This window comes from Centrocercus urophasianus, unplaced genomic scaffold (genome assembly GCF_019232065.1).
Source record: "Centrocercus urophasianus isolate 14NV4802_14NV808 unplaced genomic scaffold, USGS_Curo_1.0 seq_12, whole genome shotgun sequence".
Classification (NCBI taxonomy): Eukaryota; Metazoa; Chordata; class Aves; order Galliformes; family Phasianidae; genus Centrocercus; species Centrocercus urophasianus.
The window spans coordinates 15324403-15347927 of NW_024884364.1; the positions used below are offsets into that span (position 1 = coordinate 15324403).

General features: G+C 38.6%; 1 protein-coding gene across 3 annotated transcripts; it reads left to right on the top strand.

Moving 5' to 3' along the window:
• The first annotated feature begins 829 nt into the window (after positions 1-829).
• ARL6 (ADP ribosylation factor like GTPase 6) lies at positions 830-20856 on the top strand. Of its 3 annotated transcripts, none has more exons than XM_042810824.1 (8): positions 830-889; positions 2807-2957; positions 5331-5392; positions 8713-8781; positions 11586-11680; positions 15168-15297; positions 16490-16545; positions 19096-20856. In XM_042810824.1, the coding sequence occupies exons 2-8, from the start codon at positions 2835-2837 to the stop codon at positions 19119-19121; spliced, it is 561 nt and encodes a 186-aa protein (XP_042666758.1). In that variant the 5' UTR covers positions 830-889; positions 2807-2834; the 3' UTR covers positions 19122-20856. The 3 variants fall into 3 exon arrangements, with proteins under 3 accessions (XP_042666758.1, XP_042666759.1, XP_042666760.1); XM_042810825.1 differs by lacking the exon at positions 830-889 and adding an exon at positions 1167-1326; XM_042810826.1 differs by lacking the exon at positions 830-889 and adding an exon at positions 1167-1300.
• The last annotated feature ends 2669 nt before the right edge of the window (positions 20857-23525 follow it).

The window sequence follows — 23525 nt, forward strand, 5'->3', positions numbered from 1 at the left end:
ATTTTGGGATGCAGGGGAAGAACCGTACTGTCTACCCCTCACTCTTCACTTTTGTTTAAAAGTAAAATACAAACCCAAAGAGACGTTTTATATCTGGCAGCACAGAAATCATAGATTGTAGCAAGGGCATTGAAAGGGTCTGAGGTGTTGGCTTGCACTCTACTTCTGTGAAAAGTAAGGATGGGATCAACTGCTGAGCTCTTCCCAGCATCCATTTCTTCCTGACCTTGTAGGGTCTCATTACGGTCTGCAGTGGAGGGCATCAACCTGAACACTGGAGGAACACGAGCAATCTTTAAGTCCTATCGATTCCTTGAACTGAAGAGAGACAGGGAGAGAAACTCGTGCTAGAGGTCCAGTTAAAAGCCTGATGAGACTTCCTAAGGATAGCCCTGGTGGCCTCTCAGTGTCTGAAGGGGGGCTGTAAGAAGGCATGGGACAGACTCTTTAGCCGAGTCTGTGGTGGCAGGACAAGGAGAAATGGTTTCAAACTGAAAAAGGGGAGATTTACACTGGATGTCAGGGAAAAGGTATTTTTCAATAATGGTGGTGAGGCAGCGGTACAGGCTGCCCAGAGAGGTGGCGGACACCCGGTCAGCTATGGCATTTAAAGGAAGGTAGACGGCAGGAAACAGACTGCATTTTAGTTTCAATCTGCCACGTTTTTTAAGCCACCTTAAGCCTGTACACCAAACCTAGAACCACTACGCATAGCTGCGCTAAGTCGCTCCGCAAAACCGAAAGCAACCCGAGGCGGCTCTGCGGGGCGGGGCTTTGAATAGCGCTGAGTCGGCGCCAGCTGCGGGAGTCCCCCGGAAGCGGCGTTGTTACCACGGCAACGGCGCAGGCGGCGGCGGGGCTGAACCCGGCCGACATTTCGTAGGCCGAGGTGTGTGGTTGCGGCGGGGGGGGGGTTTGGAGGCTGTGTGTGCCGGCGGGTCGGATGGGTTAGCTTTTTATGAGAGAAAGAGAGGGAGCTCGGTTCTGCCGCTTCAGGGCTGCTCTCGGGGCGCGGCGGCTCGCACTCGCTGCCTGGTATCCGTGAGGCTCCGATCGAGAGCTGTGCTGAGGGGTGGGCTTGGCAGCGGTGTGCCGGGCCGCTCTGCCCTCACTGTGTGGGAAGCTGCAAGCGCTGCCCGCCATCGTCGGTAGCGCTGTCTGAGCCTTGCCGCTGAAGCACGCAGCTGCTGCCTGCAGCTGTGGTGGGTTGTTCTGAGTGTAGCTGCGAGGTTCTCTCCTTCCCAGCTCTGATGTCTGCTGTCCTCCCAGGCCTCAGAGTGAATGTGTGAGATTGCCCGGAGTAAGTTTGTCTTACTGAGGCAGGCGGTGAGTTTTGAACAGACAGAAATATTTAGCAATGGAAAACGTAAATATAATTCCTCTTCTTGCATTAGTCTTCCTTTAGCATCTTCCACGCGGTTCTGCAGTCTTCAATTGTGGTTAGCTAGCAGAGCTTTGTACTTTATACTCCTGTATACTTTACAGGAGCTTCTGCACTTGAAGTTACATGTTTTGGAGAGCTGCTGCTTGACCCAGCGATTAACACTGGGCTGATCTCCGCATTACAGGCTGTAGCAAGTCAGCTCAAAAACATAGAACAGTTGGGGAATGTTTCCTATTGGAAACTTTGTGATTTTATTTTGCGGATCTTACCTCTAGAGTTTATAGATGAAACTCCAGATTGGACAAGAAAGAAATGTGTTCTCAAGCTGGGGTTTACTTGATAATAAACAGTAAGCTTTAATCTGCCTTCAGTGTTTGTATGTATATTAAAATAAGGAGTTGGACATAAGGTAAGTGGAGTTAGAAGGAAGCTAATCATGAGTTTTTTTCTTTGAGGGTATAGCTGTAGGTAACATCAGGCTTCTTTAATCTGTTGCAACAAAGCTGTTCTAGGTTATAGCAGCTTCCTCTGGTATTAATTAAATGTCTCCTTGTTACTGAATGTGTCACGGTTGTTTGATTTCAGCTCATAGAGGAAGTTGTTCTCAGAGGATTTGATTTGGGGTGGACGAGGCTTATCCTCTTAGCAGAGTGTGCACAGCCAGGCACTCTGTGGGAGGCATGATGGAAGCTCCTGGAGTACAGCTGCCCACTGACTCGGGTCAGCATCATGGCAGGAGCTTTGTACTTTATGGCAGGAGCAGGGCTTTGGCTTCCAGGTGACACGCAGGGGGATGCTGCATTGTCTGGCTTGCTGTGTGCCAAACCTGGCCTGATCAGAGCTTCTATTTGTGGCTTATGGGATCTCAACTGACACGTGCTAACGTCGACAAAGCCCATTACAATTAGAGTTTGAATTGAATTGACAGAGTGCACTCCATTTGCTTCCAGGTTCAGCAACTCACATTAGCAGGCGCTGAGGAAGGTAGATATTGTTTTGCTTTGTTGTGTAAGATACGATGACTGAGAGATTGTGGGCAGTTTGAAGTGCAATGTGCTTTACTCTCCTTCTGTGGATTGAGAGGCAGGTAAGGAGGTGTTGGCATGGTGCCGTTACTGGAGTTGCTTGGAAGCACCACAGAGTTGCTGTCCAGTGAATTGAGGACGGTGCCTTTACATAGACAGGGCTATAAGCAGCCGATCTCATTCGTGCGAGGGCTTCTTGGCTGTAATCAGCTTATGCTCCATTTGCTTAGCATAGTGAGGGAACCCGCTGCGATGGTGTTTGTGCAGAGTCTTATTGCTGCTGCCTTTTGGAAAGTGTAAGGGCTTCTTATCCACATGCCCACTTGCTGTGCCAGCGCTGCTGTCTGCATCGCCCTTTTCCAACAGCTATTCCCTCCTCGTATCGTCTGATCAACAGGTGATCCGTGTGTGTTTGACCCAGAACCATGGGACTGTTTGACAAGCTAGCAGGGTGGCTTGGGCTGAAGAAAAAGGAGGTTCATGTTTTGTGCCTTGGTTTGGACAACAGTGGCAAAACAACAATCATCAATAAACTTAAGCCTTCAAATGTAAGTAGCCTGTTTTGTTTATTGCTAATGTTTTACTAAGGAGCTGTTGTCTGTATAGCTGTTTATATTGAATGTGATCATGAAAAAAGATGTAAAGTGTTCTTTGATTTAGCACTGTAGAAGAATCATATCTTAAGAGTTCCAAACTAACTAATGCTAAGTGCAAGCAACCACATGCGTATTATGAAAATGTTTACCAAGAAACCAATATTGTTAATGGTCAAAAATCCCTCAGCAAGAAAGGGTTTGTGATTACTGAGGATCTGAAACACTTAAGTCACTTAAACGTTAGAGAACTTCACTGAGTGCCAAATGTTGTGGATTAAAACAGTTGCTTAACAACTTGTATTTGCTTACGTTTATCATGTTTTATTTAAAGTATTCTTGAAAAATAATAAAAAAATCACAAATAATGGAATAGTAAATAGTGGGAAGATGAACACTAGCTGGTGACTTCAGCACATTTGAAGCAGAGTAGCTTCCAAAACAAAATTTATGCTTGCAGTTCATCCAGTGAAAAGTTTTTGCTGGGCCAGTTAGCGTGTTTAGCATTCTGGACAAAATTTAATGGAGGCTTCCCTTGGTTTTAGATATGTTTATGGTGAGAAATAGGTCAATATTGATGGGCGTGTTCAGAGACAGAGGTCTGTGTATCCTCATTACGTGAGTTTGGAATGCTGTGATTTTTTTTAATTTTTTTTTTTTTTTTTTTTTTTAAATTTTTCTGCTGTTCAAATCAGGACACAGCTTTTATTTTTCAACTTCCATGGAATTTTTCTTGAAGAATACCTCTGGGCCTTGTTTAAATATGTCACTTCATAAAGATTCTGCTACTCTTCAGACTATGAAACTGCTTACTGCCTGTTGCCAATTGTTTGAGGGAATTGCTGCAATTTGTATCAGCTTATGGTATATCATTTTTGAGATGTTCATTTTAGCAGGATTTTATGTCATGTATTAAGCACTAAAGGTTTCCTAACCAGAGTTGAGAGCTGAATTCAACGTTAATCACAGCAGTCAGTATAAGAGAAAGTTCTGAGGGAATTACTCAAGTAAATAGAACTTATTTCTTCTTTGATTTACTGTAAGTCATGCAATGGGAGTTTATTTCTGAATGTTTTCATTTAACGAGATGTTTCAGGGTGGTGGCTTTGCATACAACTTGTGAATGTCTGAGCATTGCAAGATGGGGCAAATTCTCAACAGACATCGTTGGATCAGAATTTATGGAATTGGTTTTAGGAAGTTCAGATGGAGATGATTTTGAGCTCTGGATCAGCATAGTTCTTAAGAACAGCTGCTACCTTGCTGTAGGAGCAGTCTGGCTATTGTCTGCCAATTAGAAGTGTTTCTGCCTGCCTGCAGTTGTTTCTGCTGGGCCTGGTAAATACATTTGAAATAGCAGAGGTGTTATTTCTGTAGCAGATATTTCTCTTGTTGAAAGTAACTGTCGACTAAGCTGTTTATGATGGTGGAATACCACTGTCATTATAAAGCTGTGGATAGATGAATAAATTAAGCTGTTTCCCTTGTATGTGACAAATCAACTGCTTTAACAGAGTTTTTAACAAGGGGCTCTAGGAAGTTTGTGAAAAGATTGTGCATTGCTTTCTCAGCTCTATAACTTAAGGATCTTCCTGTAATCTAAGCGTGACCTGTAATCCTGTTCAGTATTACTGTTTCTGAAAGGAGTTATTCTGTTGTACCAACTCAGATGATAAATTAACTTTGGCAGCTCAGCAGTGAACCTGGTTACCAGTCAGATCAACTGATGATGCTTTACATTTTCTCCATTCGTCTGTGGCAAATGGTGATTTCTTTCAGTGGTCTGATAGTTTGAGTAGAGCTACAATTGGGCAGTTATGTAATGCCTGCTGTATTCTTATCGGTGTTAAACCCCTCCAGCATAGTGGTACACGTTGAGTACTGCTCATCTGGTATTTAGGTAGAAATATACCCTCATTTATCAAAGAGGCATGGAGTATTGTGCAGACTTGGTCGTGTTAACCATGTATTTTGAGTTTTGACCTCAGTTGCAGTCTTTACACTGTTATCTTCTATTTATTAAAGAAATAAAGATGGGTTATGGTAATGTCCACACGTACACACACAGCCTAACATAAAAGAGTGGGATCTCACTTCTAAGGCAAAAATGTCTTCCATTTGCAAGGCCTTTGTCCAGTTTTATCCACTGCTTTTTCAAGAAAATGCAAAACCTTGAATATACAGTATCTGGATTTATAAAAAGCTTGTGGTTAGAGTTGTATATTTTGTATTGGGAAAAATAGATATGTGATGTATTGATGTTTCCATTAGAATTCAATGTTTACAAGTTTCCTAACCTGATTTTGAAATCTATACTTTCCTTTCAAGGCTCAAACTCAGGACATTGTTCCAACAATAGGATTCAGTATAGAGAAATTCAAGACATCCAGGTAATGGATCCTTTAATTTTCTCCTTTTTAACTGTGTAATTAATACACAGTATTTGGACTTGCGTCACTCTTTCAATATGATGTAATTGAACTTAATTGGTGGTGGTCTAATGAAACGGTGTGCAGTTTGCTATAATGTTGTAGCATCCAGAAGTCATAATCCCAATTCAGCACTGGCAGTGGTAGAATATATTCTGTTTCTTGCTCCTATAAAATAGCAAATACAAACAAAAGTATGTGTGAGCATTTGATTTCTCTCAAGGGTATGAGAATAGAGCATTGTTACAATCTTCAAGACAGGCAGTTGCTTAGATGGTAGCTTGTATTCCATTCAGTGCTCTCACTGAAGAGGCTCTGAAGAGGTCAGGAAAGGAAGAAGTTACTGAGTGAAGGCCAAGCCATTAGGAAAGCTGGGATATGTGAAAGTGATGTGGTGAGACAAAGATATTTCAAGGAGGTAACGTTAGATTTTATTTTATTATTTTGTAACCTTCACAGTATTTTTTAATGGATGCAGTCAATCTGCAAGAAAATTATTTTTTCTTTGACCTGACATGTAGGATTGATGGGTTTCCTGTTTCTACAGGAGGGTCACGTCTGGGTTCTTTCCCAGTAAAGCACATAAGACAGGCTTTGGGTTTGGCTGTGTGAGTTTAGCTCTTAACCTTTATATTACTTTCCTTTAGTCTGGTCCTGTAATAGGAGAAATGATTTGTAATTATGCAGTGTAGATCTGGGGGAAAAAAAAAAAAAAAAAAAAAAAAAAAAAAAAAAAAAAAAAAAAAAAGAGAGAGAGAGAAGCTCTTGAATCTTCTGTCGTGATTGAAACATACGTTAAGAGTTGCTAAGAACTAAGGCAGTTAGTCTAGAACTTGATCATATCAGGTTATAGATTGGAAAGGATGTTTTGGGATCTTCCTTTTCTGAAGCTCCTTGCTTTGGTATTGTCACCACTCTGGGAGTTATCTGGGACTTCCCAAGCCATGGAAACCTAATTTTGTTTTCAGTCTTGTTTCTGTAGTCATTTCAAAGTGGATCAGAGTTTACTTGTAGTGTTACATTGGTTTTGGGTTTCATTTTTGGGTGAACTGTATAGTTGCAAAAGACTGTCTTTTGTAGCTTGGTCACCTGCAGTAACCTATTATTACCAGAATGTGATGTTTTTCTGAAGTTGGAGTGTTTGGGGGTTTTTTTGTTGTTGATTTCGTGAAGCTGTTTTTGCCTACAGAGTCCTTTTGATGCTATTTGTGCCTTTGTTGTGACAGAATTCAAGATAGGTTTTGGAATTTAAGTTGCGACTGAATTATTTGAGGAGAGTCCCTTGAGGGTTTGTACTGAAGGGCAAAAGGCTCCAAGAAGGTTGGATATTCCCTAAGAAGCAAATCTTAAGGCTGTAGGAGCTGGCCATCCACATGTGTGATAAGATGAACTGAAGGGAAGAACCCTGGTGTGTCTATGAAGGGAGCCTTTGCTGAGATTCTTGAGAGGAGAAAAAGAAAGCTTACCACCTTCGGAAAAAGGGGCAAGCAACTTGAGATTAGTATGGAAATGTTACCAGGATATGCAGAGAAAAAATTAGAAAAGCAAAAGTCCACCTAGAACTTATCTCCCCATCACTGTAAAAGATTACAAAAAAAAAGCTTTTACAAATACATTAATAAAAAAACGAGGGCAAGGAGAATCTCTGTCCTTCATTACCGCCAAGGATGAGGAAAAGACTGAGGTACTCAAAGCCTTTTTTGTTTCTGTATTTAAAAGTCATTACAGTTATCTTCAGGTTACTCAGCCACCTGAGCTGAGGAAGACAGGGATGGGGAGCAGAATAAACTTACCGTAACACAGGAGGAAACACCCAGCAACCTGCTACCCCACCTAGACTGTCACAAGTCCATGGGCCTGGGTAGGATCCACCCAAGGGTACTGAGGGAACTGATGGAAGGGTTGTCCATGCCATGTTCCATCATTTGTCAGCAGTCTTGGTCAGCTGGAGAAATCTCATTGGCTGGGGACTTCCAAATGTGATGTCCATCTACAAAAAGTGTTGGAAGGAGGATCTGGGGAACTACAGTCAGCCTGACCTTAATATCAGGGAATGTCATGAAGCAGATCATCTGGCATCAGTAGGACAACCAGGGGATCTGGCCCGGTCAGCATGGATTCAACAGGTCCTGCCTGACCATCCTCATCTCCTTCTATAGCCAAGTTGAAAGGAAGGGATCTGGATCAGCTGGATTAATGAACTCAAACCAGTTGTTTGAGGTTCAAAAAGACCAAGTGCCAGGTGCTGTACTTTGGCCACAACAACCCCTTCAAAGCTGCAGACTTGAGGGAGAATGGCTGGGAAGCTGCGTGGCAGAAAATGATGTGGGAGTGTTAGTCAACAGCTGGCTGAACATGAGCCAGTGGTGTGGCCAAGAAGGCCAATGACATCCTGGCTTCTACAGAAATAGTGTAGCCAGCAGGACTTGGGAAATAATTGTCCCTCTGTACTTGGCTCTGGTGAGGCCAAACCTCGAGTACTGTGTTCAGTTTTGGACACTTCACTACAAGAAAGACATTGAGGCATGTTCAGAGAAGGCAACAAAGCTCGTGAAGGCTCTGGAATACAAGTCTTATGAGGAGCAGGTGAGGGAGCTGGGATTGTTCAGTGGGGAGAAGAGGAGGCTCAGGAGAGACCTTATCACACTCTACAACTGCCTGAAAGGAGGTTGTGGCAAGGTGGGGGTTTGCCTTTTCTCCCAGGTAACAGCAATAAGATGAGAAGTAGTGGCCTTATGTTGTGCCAAGGGAGATTGAGGTTGAATGGATATTAGGAAAAAATTTCTTCTCAGAAAGACTGATGAGATGTTGGAACAAGCTGCCCAGGGGGTGGTGGAGTGTGTTGAAGAACCACGTAGATGTGGCAGTGAGGGACATGGTTAGTGGGCACGGTGGTGATGGACTGACGGATGGACTGGATGTTCTTCACGGTCTCTTCTAACCTTAATGTAAACAATAGTCAGTATTAATGTGGTAAAAGAAAAGGCTGAGTGGGAGCTTATTTTGTATTCAGTGCAACTTTTCATAATTGGTTTAAGTAGATAATAAACAAACGTGTTTTCTGTTGTGAAATACGGTAAGACCACATAGCTAAGTATAGCAGATGGAAGAAGACATGTGCAGTATCTAAGTAGGGGTGGATGGAAGGTACAGTAGCCAGGTCCAGTTTTGAATCTTTTGCAAATGGTTGGGATTTTAGTTTTTTGTTTTGTTTTTGTCAGAGTATCAAAGAAAATAGTTTGATTTTGTTCTTTGTGTTGATTGTCTTCTTTCCTTTGCAGTTTGTCTTTCACAGTTTTTGATATGTCAGGCCAAGGCAGATACAGAAACCTCTGGGAACATTACTACAAGTAAGCCTATTATTTGTTTTAAAACCTTACTGTTCGTATTAGCTGGCATGTACATTATTTAGACAGAACTCTAATTACATTTAGCGTTCAGAAATGATTCAGAGAAGATTTATGCCTTGGGTTGGACAGGAGGTTGTTGTAGATAAAAGCAATTCCTAAAAAAAAAAGAAAAAAGAAAAGGGTTTTTTGTACACTGTTAACTAATGCACTCATGGGAACATCTTGTACCACAGAGATTAGGAGATCATGCTGTAGATGAGATTGCTCTTTCTTCTATAAAATTTCAATCCTGTAAGAAAGCACCAAGGTGAATTAGTTTTTTTGCTTTTCCATTCCTCTGTAGGTAAGAGACTTTAAGACTCAAAAACCATTGGCTGATGGCTGAGGGTGTTTTTGGTGGTGGTGATGGTGTTGTTTTTTTATCTTAGGATCCTGAGAGAATGAGGTATTACATCTAAACCAAGTATTCTTTCTTACTTCACCAAAATAAATGTTATTTATTAAGCAGGATATTTGCCATACTTTATATAACTTTATTCATGGATTAATATTTATGGAATGACTTGGTTTGGAAGGAACCTTAATCTTTTTTTTCCAACTCTCCTGCCGTGGGCAGGGATACTTAACTGCTAGATCAGGCTGCCCAAAGAAAGCCCCATCCTTGAACACCTCCAGGGACAGAACATGCACAACTTCTCAGGACAGCCAGTCGCAGAGATTCACCACTCTCATAGTGAAGAGTATCTTCACAATATCTAATCTAAATCTAGTTTAACTAGTGTTCTGGTTTAAAATTGTCAATCCACTGTGTACCCTTGAGAAGATTTTCTCCTCATCTTTCCTGTAGGCCTCCTTTAGGTACTGGCAGGCCACTGGAAGGTCTCCCATCAAAACCTTCTCTATCGGTCCATGTTTCATATGAAGGGCTTGGGAGTTGATGCAGTACTCAAAGAGTTGCCTGTAGAAGACACTGTTGTCTTTTTTTTTTTTTTTTTTTTTTTATTGTTTCTAATGAAATGTGAAGGTTCATTTCTGTTGTATCATTGTTCTGTAATATCTGCTGCTGATTTATACAAGATGAACATTATTAAATCATGCATACTGGTTGTATTTTCAGTTCTGGAGGTTATAATGTTTAATTTGATAGAACTTGAGGTATTCTTTAATTGAGGATTAATGCATTAATGCTTCATCTCCTTTTCATGCAAAAAAAAATGTCTTAGCAGTTCAGAAACTTGCATGAGCAAGAGATTCTTCATTGTTGTTCATGAAATAGTTGTTTTTCCCAGTAATTTTGGATTTCAGTGATGCCCTCAGACTCCTTTTAAAATGCCAATTGAGAGCTTCATAAGCAACTCATTTTTCTCACTGATATATTTATGCAGCAAGGTACCCTTTGTGAAGCATAAACTGTTTTGTTTTTTCAATGTTAATGTGAAGGGATTTCTTAGGTAATGCTGACAGCGAAATGTGTACTCGTATCCTACTTCTGTTCTTGACCTAATGCAGGAGTCAAATATTTAAGATCAACTTCTGCTAAAAGATGTATGTAAATAATTATACACAATATAGTTGATAAAGTTAAGCTAAATTTAATTATGTAAGAACAGCCAATTTTAGCAGATAATTCTGATTAAGTACCTGCATCTAAATAGTTGCCTTAAAATGCATAAAGCTTTGGTTTGAAACTACTTTCTAGGATGTCCTCAAAGGGCACATCTTAATTATTTGAAAACTCTTGTGTTCTTATCACTGCTACTGTTTTTTTAAATTATTTTTGTAGTAAAGATATGCTGATTGTTCTAGACAAATGTTGTATGGTCATAAAAAACACAGGCCTTTTCAGATTATATTCAGAAGCTTTGTTTATTGTTGAAGTTCTTCTGTATCAGAAAATAAGGAACATTCTCATACAGATTCAGACAAGGCAAGTTGTTCCTTTTGCAGTAAAGTGTAGGACTGAGGGTTTTTTTGTTGTGTTCTGATTGAAAAGCAAAGAATGATGGGGCTGAGTGAAGAAATAGCTTGTAATGATTTCAGAAAAAGTGTAAAACAAAAGAGAAATAAGTACTGCATTAAAATGGAAATTGAAAATACTTTTTGGGTCCCCTATAGCTACTCACCTGTATTGTTCAAACTTAATTTTGCTTTCAAACAAGTCTCAATAAATGAAATACGAGGTCAACCAACATCAGTAAAATGCTGAAAACATGAGCTGAATAGCATGTATGTATGTTTTGTCTGTGGTGATGCTGCCAGCAAGTTGTCGTAATGATTTGAAATAGTTGAAAATGTTCACTTCTTGTTCAAAAGCAAAAAAGATCTTAATGCAGACTGTTGTAAAAGTTAACTAATCCAAATGTGCCTAGTTGGTAAACACGTGGACCTGCATTTCATCTTTGGAGAATGCTCAATGTTTTTATTGTTTATTCTTAAAATGTACTTCTTTTAGTGTAGGAAACGGGGGTTTTACGAGAAACCTTTCTTGAGTGTAACAGTTCTGATTACATTCTCACAGTTCGTTTTTCAACCTGGTGGTGGTGAAATCAGGATTTCCAAAGGGTCTGTTCTGTAGCCTGAGCCCTGCACAAGTCACGCGGCTCGTGTCTCAGATGAATTTATGCAGGTTACCAAAAGGTTGAATTTCAGAAATAGGGCGGGATTCAAATGTTAATGGTAAATAGCAACAGAAAATGAGAGGAAAAAATTGGGTTTGTTTGCCTTTTCTGGTGTTTTTTCTGAAGCCTTAATCACAGTCTGAGAGAACCTATAATTTGCCTCTTTGCTCTTTTTATGTTATGCAGAGAAGGCCAAGCCATTATTTTTGTCATTGATAGCAGTGACAAATTAAGAATGGTTGTGGCCAAAGAAGAACTTGACACTCTTCTGAATCATCCAGGTGAGGAGACCTCTATCCCCTTCTGTCTCCATATTTGTTATATTGTAGTAAGAATAGCCCTTCTTATCTGACACATTCTGGATATCTTACAAATATTTTAGATGTGCATGAATACTAGAATGAGAATGATGGGCTTGAGTAAGTCTTTGGGGTAGTTTTTTTTTTTTTTTTTTTTTTGTATCCTTATTGAGTTTTACAAACTGATCATACCTAAGCTGGGTACAATGAGTTGGACTCATCTCTTGTTAATGTGTACATAACAAAAATGGCACTGGTTTGAGGAAGGACTGATTTTAACCTCTTGGAAGCTAGAGTGCTGCCAGGATGTGGTGACCAACATGCACACCAAAAAATTTGCTTTTCTGATTATATTTATTTATTTATTTTTCTGTGAAGATGGCAAATTCCTTTAATGAAACTTTCCTGTTTTAAATATCATCTATTATTTTCTTTTCTGATTATCCTCATTTCTGGCTATCACGTATATAATTATACCAGACAGTTTCAATTGCTTATAAAAGGATAAATGGAATGGAAGAAGAAATGTGGGAATTTGTGATAAGGCACTTGTTTTTGAGGGTTTGTTTGTTTAACTCTGAGTCTGCATTCTTTTAAGTTTTGAGATCAGTCAACTCTTCCATTATTCACTTTTCCATATATAGAATCAAATTTATGTATTTCTAAGCAATATGCAGTTTTGTCTGGCTTTTGGGACAGTAGGTAATTGCTCTGAGCAGCTAGAGTGTGAAACTGCATGCAGGAAATTTAATGCAAAATTGTACTGCATTTTCATGTTTATTTAGCTAGTAGAGCCTTAACTGGCAGAGTCACTTTGCTGGCACTAAGAAAGGTGAAGCTGGCTTCTGTATTTCCAACCAAGGACAGTGATATGTGGCAGGAGCAAACATATTGCTACAGTTCCATTTTCTGTGCAGACTGCATCTAATATGTGAATGGATCAGCAGAGATGTGGCAGCTAACTGTGTGTGAGCTGACTGAGCCCTCTTTGTTTCACGTTCAGCAGTATGGGTTACTTCAAATGCATGCACTGAAATGACAGCCTTGCAAAGTTCAAGGGAAGGGTAGAGGTGAACCAAGGGCTGAAGGTGGATTACCTATGGATTAAGGAATTTTGTAACAAAGCAGGTATTAACCACATCTGTAAAAAGGTGATTCTGTAGATAAAATGGAAACCATGGAAAAGCGAGGATGAGAGGTAAAGACTGTGATAGCATAAAATATTAAGGCTGAGGATATGCAAGCTTAGGTGTTTTGTTTGGGAATTAGCAGGTTACTAACACTGATCTCGTATGTCAGAACTGTTCAGTTCTTGATAAATTTGATGTCTTCTGGTTTTGAAAGATCATGGCTGTGGCTACCTAGAATATTCCCAGGTACCAAGAACAGACGATTCTGTGTTTTTGCCTTGGAGCAGCTTAGATCAAGTGCAGTAGTAGAGTGCCTGTTTTATTGTTTTGGATTTTAATATGTCTTAAGAGAAGCAAAGCATGTAATGTTTGATAAAAGTGGATTTTAACTGAGTTTAAATGATTTTAACTACTGCTGTTTTACTACAGTAATCATAGAATAGTTTGTGTTGGAAGGGACCTTTAAGATGATCTCATTCCACATCCTCTGCTGTAGGCAGGGACACCTCCCACTAGATCAGGTTGCTCAAAGCCCCATCCAGCCTGAATGCTTCCAGGGAGGGGGCATCCACAACCTCTCTGGCCAACCTGTTCCAGTGTCTCACCACCCTCACAGTAAAAAATTTCTTCCTAATATCTAGTCTAAATCTACCCTCTTCCAGTTTAAAGCCATTTGTTCTACTCTTCCTCTGCATACCTTGCTTATTGCTCTTCTTTGCTTCTGCCTCTGCAAAGCTTGGCTCAAATGTACATGTTTATTTAAGGTTTAAATGCATGCTGATTAACAACCTCATGTAATTTCCAGTCTTTGAAAATTTTAGGTAATCCTTTAGTATAACAGGAAGTTCCATCTCTTTTTGCCAGGTTTTGTCTAAAGAGGTTAAGTGAAAGGGAACATGTAATGTGAAGTGTTAATGATGTTGGAAGTTGTACTACCTGGGACTGTTTCATGGATCAGAACCATTTCCTTTTTACTTGTAGAGGGTACTGTCCACAAACAAATAACATCTTCTTTAATGATCACTGTTACCATATTATTTTGCTTATCAAACTTGAGCATTTTGCGGAATCATAGTCTTTAGATTACCCATTTAGATGTTGACTCTTGGGTCACTTGCCCTCCAGCACATGCTTCTATATAAAGAATATAGAATGTATAAAAATTTCATGTTATTTAAAAGCTGCCCATTGCACATCTGTGGTGTTTGAGTTTTCTTGATGTGTTAGCTCATAACAGTTTGTTACAAGAAAATGTTAGCTTTCCATTAGTAAGCACTGAAAGTTGGAGGGGAAGTGGGAGGTGTGAATGTGGCATAGTTGGAAATAATGTAATAAGGTAGGAAAGATATAAATATCTGTGGCTATCAGTTTATTTAGCAAACAACTGAAGGGTGGGGTAGGTGTCTGCCACCTTCCCTAGCAGGGTCTGCTGACTTACGTTTAAGGCTCCACATAAATCCTTCGTTTGTTTCCTGTGTATTTTCCTTATACTGTTCTAAGAAATAGAGTATTCACCAGTTCTTTAAAAGATTTTTTCCCATCAACTCTAGATTTTTGGTAATCCTGTAATTATCCTTTTTAAAATTTCTTATTAATGTGAAAAATTCTTAGCATTGATACTAGTAATTTTTTGCCATTTTGTTCTCTTCAAGCTGACATATGTGTACTTTATTTCCTTGCAATGGCTCTTCTACCTTTTGTGGTAATCAGAGAGGCTTATGCTTTTGCACGCATGAGTGTGCTGGAGATTGGCATTGTACCAAGGTCATTGGTTTGCTCTGTGGTTCCCACTGCTGACTGAGACAAGCTTCTGGAAGTGAAGTCTTAGTTCAAGTGAAAGTGGGACAAGAGATGACCAGATGTGCACATCTTTTTCCTGTTTCATGATTATTTAAAGAAAGCCAGGGATGCTCTCCAGGATGTTATAGGATAATACAGACTATTCATGTGGTTCTGCTTTTGGGACGATATGAATGAATGCAAATCATTCTTAACATCCATTTTGCATGTTCAGATTTCACTAAGCAGAGACATGTAGTATTTTTAAGGAGCTGTTTGAAATCCTGCTCTTTTTCACCAGCAATTTATATGTACAGCTTTATATAAGGTAGGGGGAGAGGTGGGTGGAAGATCCCAAAGCTTCCCAGAAAGTTTGTGGGCATTCTTTAAGCATGCATCAGAGGCCACGTGACCCAACAGCAAGCATCTTGGTAGGATACAGTCTTCAAAGAGTTGCAGTTACAGGTGAGCAAATTATCTTCTTTTATCATTTGCAATTTCTTGCTTGCAGAGATAGTGTTGCATATTGTCATGGTAGTTCTGCTTCTACTCACTCCTAGATATTAAGCACCGTCGACTGCCTATTCTTTTCTTTGCAAACAAGATGGACCTCAGGGATGCAATATCATCTGTGAAAGTATCTCAGTTATTATCATTAGAAAACATCAAAGACAAACCTTGGCATATCTGGTAAATTTTCTTTTTATTTTTTCATTTTTAGTGGTGTTAATTTGTACATTCATGTTCTAGCACTTTCATGCCACCCTTTATGTAATACTAACTAAATAAGCCAGATAAAATGCTGTGCTGCTATATGTGGGAAGAGTAGGAACATCACAATACTTGCTATGAAATTTCTTTTAAACACACGATGCTTTCACATAGACCATGACTTGAAGATTTTCACAAGAGATCTGTTACCCAAACAATGAAATAGAAAACTTCACGGAGCTCAAAATGTTCTTATCAGAAGAGTAGTAGCAACTATTTTTGCTGGGAAGTAGAACTATTGTATTTCCTTTTCTGAAGGATGTAAAGATTTCCTATAGATAAAACAATTTTATCTGTACACACAGAGGAGGGGAGAGAAAGAAACCTCTTTCATAAGTGCTTTACAGGTGTTAGATTTGTTTTACTGAAGTTCTCAGATATTAAAAGTAAGATCAGCAGCTAAACGCTGCTGAAAAATAAAATGTTCATTTATGTCCTTATCTATTAAATTTGATTTGCCTGGGTGTTATTTTGGGGGTCCCAGCTTTACGCTGATGGATTCTCAAGCTACTTGAAAAATAATTTTATAGATAACAACAGTAACAGCGCATATTTGCTACTGAGCTAAATTTCATAAGCTGCAGAATGAGGAGCCTTAAACATGTTGCACTCTCTTAGATCCTCACTGTTCTCATGGCAGCTTGATTTTCTTTATTTTATATATGGACAGATCTAGGGTGTATAGTAGTCTGACAGCTTCACAGTGTATAGAAACTGCATGGGAAGAGAGACACAGCTACTTCATTTACTGTCTACAGTAATACTGATGTATCTTCTACACCATTGTCTGCAGAGCGTGTTGCTTAAATGTATCTGCAGCAGAACAGTGTGGCTCTCCCTTGTGTAGGCGCTCTTCCAGAGCCCCTCATGTTCTAGAAACAATTCCTCAGCCTGAAACTAGAGTAGTTTCTCAAAATAAAATTGACCACGTCTCAAAATGGTGTTCCCACGTTGGGAATGCACTCTAGAATACATCATTTGAGAAGCAATCTTCTCCAGGTGAAGTAATCTGAAGTGTAGTTTATGCTACTCCACAGTTCTGAAAATTATGGGTTTAGTGATGAAAATGGTATTATTGCAATATTTTCATTATTTTGTTTGTTTCTTTCAGTGCCAGTGATGCTCTTAAAGGAGAAGGCTTGCAGGAAGGTGTGGACTGGCTCCAAGGTATACTGTTCTGTACATAATTATTGCTCTGTTTTCATTCTGTTAAACTATTTGATTTTATTTTTTTTTTTAAGTTTTTTCTTTATTTTCTTTGTTTTCTTTCTGTCCAATTCTGCTGTCAGATCAAATCACACAGTGAGTATTGATGCTCTATCTCATACTTATCTTTCATTTATCCCCCTGATATGCATACAAAGATCATATCAGATCCTCTGCCAAAATACAGTCTGAAACATTATACATACTCTTGCAAACAAAGCAAAACTATTCCTTGCAGAATTAATGATACCTGGTGCTCTTGAACTTCAATTTGTATAGCAGTAACTGAGTTAATACTTCAGTTTATTCTTACCTTCCTGTCCCAGTTTTCTGTACCTTGTTGTGTATTTGGAAACAAGGAATAAGCAGCTTAGAAAAATAAATGCACTGCTTTTGGTCATTCAACTTCAGTTCTTCAGCCAGCTTAGGTTATAAGTATTCTAGTGTATGTAGACATTCATAACTACATAGAAAATAAGGGATCTGGCTTAGACAATATTTTACATACAAACTCTCAATTGCAAACTTGGTTTTTTTACTCTGTATCTCCTTATGTTGCATATTGGTAAGGATCTGGTCTCTTTTGTCCTCCCATGTACAGCTAAATGTATAGAACAGTGAAGTGTAGTATTGTTCCAATTTTAGCTCCGTCTGTCTAATGTGCATTGCTTACATTGTAAATGCATTACATGATGTAGTATAATCTGAGAAGAAAATGTGTGTGAGATGGTTCGTGTGGATGTGTTCTGTGCTGTGGTAGCCACTAGATGTCAGCAGTGTACCAGATTCAGTGCCGTTAATTTCCTTAAAAGGTGCAACTAAATATCTAGCATTGTACCTGATTGTCTCCACTTGTTCATGGATACTGTTAGAAAGGTTTCATTTTATTACATTTTAAGGAATGATAATATTCTCAGGGGAAGGGATGCTGTTTGGTAGTAGTCTTCCCAAGGAGATTTGCTGCCTAGCAGAGGAAAAGTTATGCATCCTCTAATATTTAAAAGAATTTTGTAGCGGGGAAGCAGCGTCTTACTATGGAACCTCCTTCACTGTTGTTTTGTATCACAGAGAATACATTCCAAATCATGTATTTCCTAATTGTAGGCATAGTTCTCATTTTGTAGTCTCTTCTTGTTTCCTGGGCCTCTACTTGTCTTTGAGGAAAACTCTATTTCAGTCCAAATTTGGAGCTGGCGATTTTGTACACCACATCAAGCTACTTAAATACATTGCTGTAAAGTAGTTAGACAAGCATCTGAGGTGCTTCTACGTTGTTTAGGTAGATTTCTAAGTTCTGAAAGCAAGTAGTTGTACTGTTGTTTATTTATAAAGCTCTTTATAGTTATTCATTTCTCGTGGATAGTTAAACTTATTAATTTTCTGAGCTGAAATTCTTCTGGCAAAGATTTTACCTAGAAGAATAACCACTAGCTCTCATCTCAGTCTTCCCTAAAAACTGAAGTGGAATTGAGTTTAAACTTGGTGGTTATACCTTCGTTGGATGAAGAATAAATTTCAATTCCAAGAATCAATTTCTACTACAGTTCTCCTGCCCATTTCTGGAGCACTGAAGGGGAAAAACTGGAACAACTCGAAGTTATGTTGGTACTTAAATCCCGGTTTTTTGGATGTCATAAACTTAAGTGAAGGAGCAGCCACCTACTTAATGAAATGTAGTGTACTTTTTCTTAACAGCAATACTTTCCTCAGTTCCTTTTTCCAGACCTGTTTATGGGTCTTTTGCAGCTCTTCATAAGTTTGCTGATTTGAGAAGGGACAGATCTTGCCCTTTTTTCCTCAGCAAATGCTGATGCTGCTTATTTCCACATTTTGTAATGGGGATTTTTATTGCAGCACCATATCATCAGTAAGGTAAAACTAGCCTGTCTCATGCTGGTCTAAACATAGCTCTTGTTCCCTACCACTGCTTGTAATTAAACTGTGCTGACATCGACATTTTATAATGGGAATGCAATATATTTATGCAAACGAAGAGAACGTTTGAAGTAAATTTGGAAGTGGCAATCAGGCTCTCTGTATGGAGAAGCATGGTTACTGAGAGCAAGGATGTTTCCATGTGAATTATGCAAAAACAAACTTTGGTGTTTGTGGCTGTTGGGCATTCAGTACTAGTTTGGTTATGTGGAAACTGTAAGTGTGCAAGGAATTGAAATGTGAATTTCATGATTTTCAGACTTTGTTCTTATCGGAGTTCCTTTATAAGCTTGTAAATGATTAAAAAAATGAATCATGTGTAAGATTATTCCTGATTAATGACCTATATTTAGGGAAAACTGCTTTGCTATGGGAGAATATCAGTATTGGATAACAGATCAAGTTGAAAACAACTGCAACAAACTGCACCGTTCTCCCCATTTTTAACTACACCAAAAATATCTATTGACATTGTTCTGTAACATGGACATACTGGGTTTATGTGTTCAAAAAGTGAAATGGAACAGTTATTCAGCTTACTTGTTGTTAATACTAGATGTTTCTGTTTGTTAACAGATCAGATGCAAGCAATGAAGACATGAGAGATAAATAAAAGATGTATGGTGTTTTCTCTGCTGCTTTGTTAGCAGCTGACCAGTTCTTGGAAATGAAGAAAGGCTTAAAGAAAATGGAGCACTTCAGCTAAATATTACGTGATGATTCGTTTCCTTTTAGTATCTCTTCCAGAAAAAGTAAATATAGATAACATAGTATCTCAGGTATGCACTTCCATTAATTAAATTGAACTGTGTGATGGGGGAGCATATTTAAAACCAAAAATGTGTAAGTAATAAGCATCTGCATTCATTTGAGTTTTTGGTGATAATTAGCCATGAGGGGCAGTGCGCCACTTCTGGGGGGAAAACAACTTTTGAACAAATGGGAGTATTTATATTCCTAAAGAAGAATAGTCAGTACTTCCTGAAATGAAACTATATGAAATACCTAAAATAGAGTTCCTACAAACAGTAGGGTTTTTTAATTGAAAGTTTTGACGTTGAGATTTTTTTCAAGTAACCATCTGCAATAGACTACTAGAAGAATATTTTGAGGTTAACATGAGTTCAAATGACTGCAGATGTTTTAAGGAATTTCTCATTATGAAATGTTACAAACATTTTCTCTGCTATGTCATGGTTATACTTGCATTCCCATCAATAAAACTTCAGATATACAACATGTCATGTTTTTGCTTTTTTAGACATAAATATGTTCGTTGATGGTCTCTACATGATAGAGAAATTTGCTTTTCAGATAATCTCATTTGGATTTTTTGTCCATTTTTTAATGCAAATAAGATTTTATAGTGAAACAGTTACCTCTTTTCTCAATCTTTTTTTTTCTTAATTGCATACAGTTCCGTCTTTCTAATAAGCAAGACTGCAGTTTCAGGTGTTCATGGAGCATATGACTGAAAAATGTATTTTGGAAATACAGTTAAGAGGCACTACTCTACTAGATCACTAAAATTTAATATGTATTATACTTGTCTTGTGCATAAAAACTATTTTACTTTCAAGAATGACTTTAATAAACTTTCTGACTTCAAAGGTACACTCTAGGTAACAAATTAAGCCAGTGCTAAGCACTTTATTTTTGTCATGCCACCTCTTTCCATTTTAATGCCTCTTCCCATGTCTGATTAACAGGAGAACTTTGCACTGGGAGTGATGAAGGATTCTTTACTGTATTTTGTTCCCACTATCTGATTCCTGTGGGAGATGCAATATGTAGGTTTTGCAGAAACTTTTTCCCCTATGGTAACACTTAAAACACAGAAATGTTCTGTAAGCAATGCATTTTATAGCTCACTTAATAGAGGAATATTTGGAGCAAAGGGAACTACCTGAAATGGTAAAACTTTCATGTATTTTCAGCTTTATTAAACACTTGCTCTGCTCAAGGGAATGCTTACTGTAAAAATCTTTTTTATAGGGAAGATTACTATTTTTCTGACAGTTGTTTGTTGTGAAAATATTTGTTCTTGAAGCCCTTTTCTGTGCCACCTTTGGCCTTCTGTCAACTCTGCATCTCAAATGAACATAATTAAATATGAAAAAGGAAAACTCATATATAACTCTGAGAGGTTTTACTAACTTGGAATTTTGTGGCAAATAACTTTTGGTTTACTTTGTATTGGATATTATGGTAACAGTACTTGTTGGAAGCGTTTTTTCATAGTATGAATATTTTGTAATTATTCTGGTTCACTTAGATGACTTATTTAAATGAGATATTTAATTTTAAGTTGGCAGTATTTTTTTTTCCCTCTTAAAGCAAGATTTAAATTCTTAAATAAAACCTATCTCCATTTCTGCTTTTATTGAATAAAAGTGTTTCTGTACATGGACCTTAATGCCTTCCTGATAACTTCTTTATTTATGTTGGACCACACAAAGTACTGTGTTTTTCTTATGGATTGCCTTTATTTTCATGGGAAGCTGTTTGAACTTAGGGCTTTGTTCTTTCACCCACAAATCTGAGGGAAGTACACTGCTACCTTCTACTTTTTGCTTTCCGATGCGGTTAGTAAGCTCTTTGAAAACAGCGTTTATGTTGGTTGTGATGATTACTGTTCCTCCTTCCTTTTTTTTTTTTTTTTTTCTTTTGGCAACTCAGTAGATCTTTGTGTTGGATGGAGATTTCTTTGAAGAAGTGAGAACTGAGGATATTCAAGTGTTTCCTTTTTCCATTACTGATTCAGCCATCATGTGTCTCCTAGAGCACTTAGGATCGTTCTGTGCAACATAAAGCTGCATTTTTTCTCGATGTTACCATAGGTGACAGGTTACGTGCAAAGTTGAAAGGTAATAGAGTGACAGAAAGACTCTCTGAGGCCCTTTGATCTTGATAACCTGCAAGTGCGATGCACTGTTGCTTCTCTGCTACATATTTATGAATTTTTTTAAAAATATGCTTGATCACGTATAAAACTGTATAGCATGTTTAACTGAAACATGAAGAAGTCACTTATGCATGCAAAGTACTGCCTTTTACATCTCCTCTTTACAAGCAAGGGATAATCAAGGAAATGTGTGGATCTGAATTCTTTCTAGCTTTGCTTCTGGTACTCGGGACACAAGTCCCTGGGAATTTTGTGTGTTTAAACCTGCAGCTACTTGCAGGTACGCTGAGATTCAGCATGGCCTGATGACTCCTGGGCAGTTTTTCTGCTAAACAAGTGGATTTCTAAGATTAGGTTGTAAATGTAGTAGATCCGTCTTTTATCCTTGCAAACTGTAATAATATGCACCCTGTTTTTTATGTACTAATGAGAAAGATAGTTTGCTATGAAAAATTAGACATAGCAGATCAGTGGCATTGCTTAGCTGTCTGCAGGAAGGCACTCTGGTGTATAGTACAAGGAATGGTAGCATTGTATTTCAGTGCCTTGTTAAAAAAGTTGTCCACATGTCTTGCTGCTTCTCTTAGAAAACAGGTCATTATTTTGAAGCTGTAACTATGAAATAACTTTCTGTCAACAGTAAGTCGTAATAATTCTGATTCAAAATATTTCTCTTAGAGATAACATTTCTTATGTGAAGTTGAATCTAAAAAAATAGAACTTCGAAATGATTGCTCTCCTTATCATTTGTCATCTATTACTTTAAGTGTTTCTGGCTTGCCTCATTTCTGTTGCACAGAAATCCTTACAAATTGTGCTCCTAAGCTTTCTGTTCTGCTCCTTTTAACTTTGTCTACGTCAGAGGATCTGCCTTTTTTTTTTTTCTTGTTAAATTATTCAAGTACTATGCTAGTGACACTTTGCAGTTCCTTCCCTGTTGTTTCTTTTGAGAAACAAAATACATAATGAGAGAAGATCGCAGGAGATTGGAATAGAAAAGCAAGAGAGGAAACTACTGAGAAAAGACTTCAACTGTTCTCTTTTGGAAAGGTCAGGAAAAGTTTGCTCTGGAAGGTTACTTTGGTATGTCCTGGTCTTTTATTGTTGCTGCTGTACAGCCCATATTTGACTGCCTAATTTGTAAAATGTGCTGTTACTATGCCAAGGCAATGTTATGGGTACTGTCTAATCAGAATTTGGGATTTACAGTGCAGTCTTTCAACAAGTAAAAGTTCCAAGTGCTTTTAATAATATTCCATTACCATATTTCAGCTCTAAGGCTCTGTAGCTCTTGTCACAGTAAGTTGCATCATGAAAGCAACTGTGTTGGTGTGAACCAGCATTTTATAATTAATTTACTAGCGTTCAATCAATTGGATTGATGCTTAATTGGCCAGATATTTCTATCCACGTGAAGTTCTGCTTGTTTTCAAGAGTGTGATGCTAAGATGTTCTGTTCCAGTGGATGTCAGGATCTATGAAAATCTGCTATGTTTACTTCTTCCACTTTTCTAACAATTGCATGAAACCCACTCCCACTACCCTTTTTCAAAATTGATCTTTAAAATGAAAGGCTGGTAACATTTTTTTTTTTTTAACCATTAAGTGATCTTACATCTTACAAAATAGTTTTCAGAACATGAAGTTGTTTTGCAATCATATTACTTGGGTATCAACTCACAGGGGAGTATAAGTTCTCTGTGATTCAGTAGACACCTTTGAAAATCACAGAATCACAGAATGGCCTGGGTTGAAAGGGTCCTCAAGGATCATGAATCTCCAACTGCCTGCCACATGCAGGGCCACCAACCTCCCCATTTAATGCTAAACCAGGCTGCCCAGGGCCCCATCCAACCTGGCCTTGAACACCTCCAGGAATGGGGCAACCACAACCTCTCTGGGTAGCTCTGTTCCAGCACCTCACCACTCTCATAGTAAAGAATTTCCCCTTGACATCCAACCTAAATCTCCCCTCCCTCAACTTAAAACCATTTCCCCTTGTCCTGCCATTATCAACCCTTTCAAAGAGTTGATTCCCCTCCTGTTTGTAGGCTCCCTTTAGGTACTGAAAGGCTGCAGTGAGGTCGCCCTGCAGCCAAAT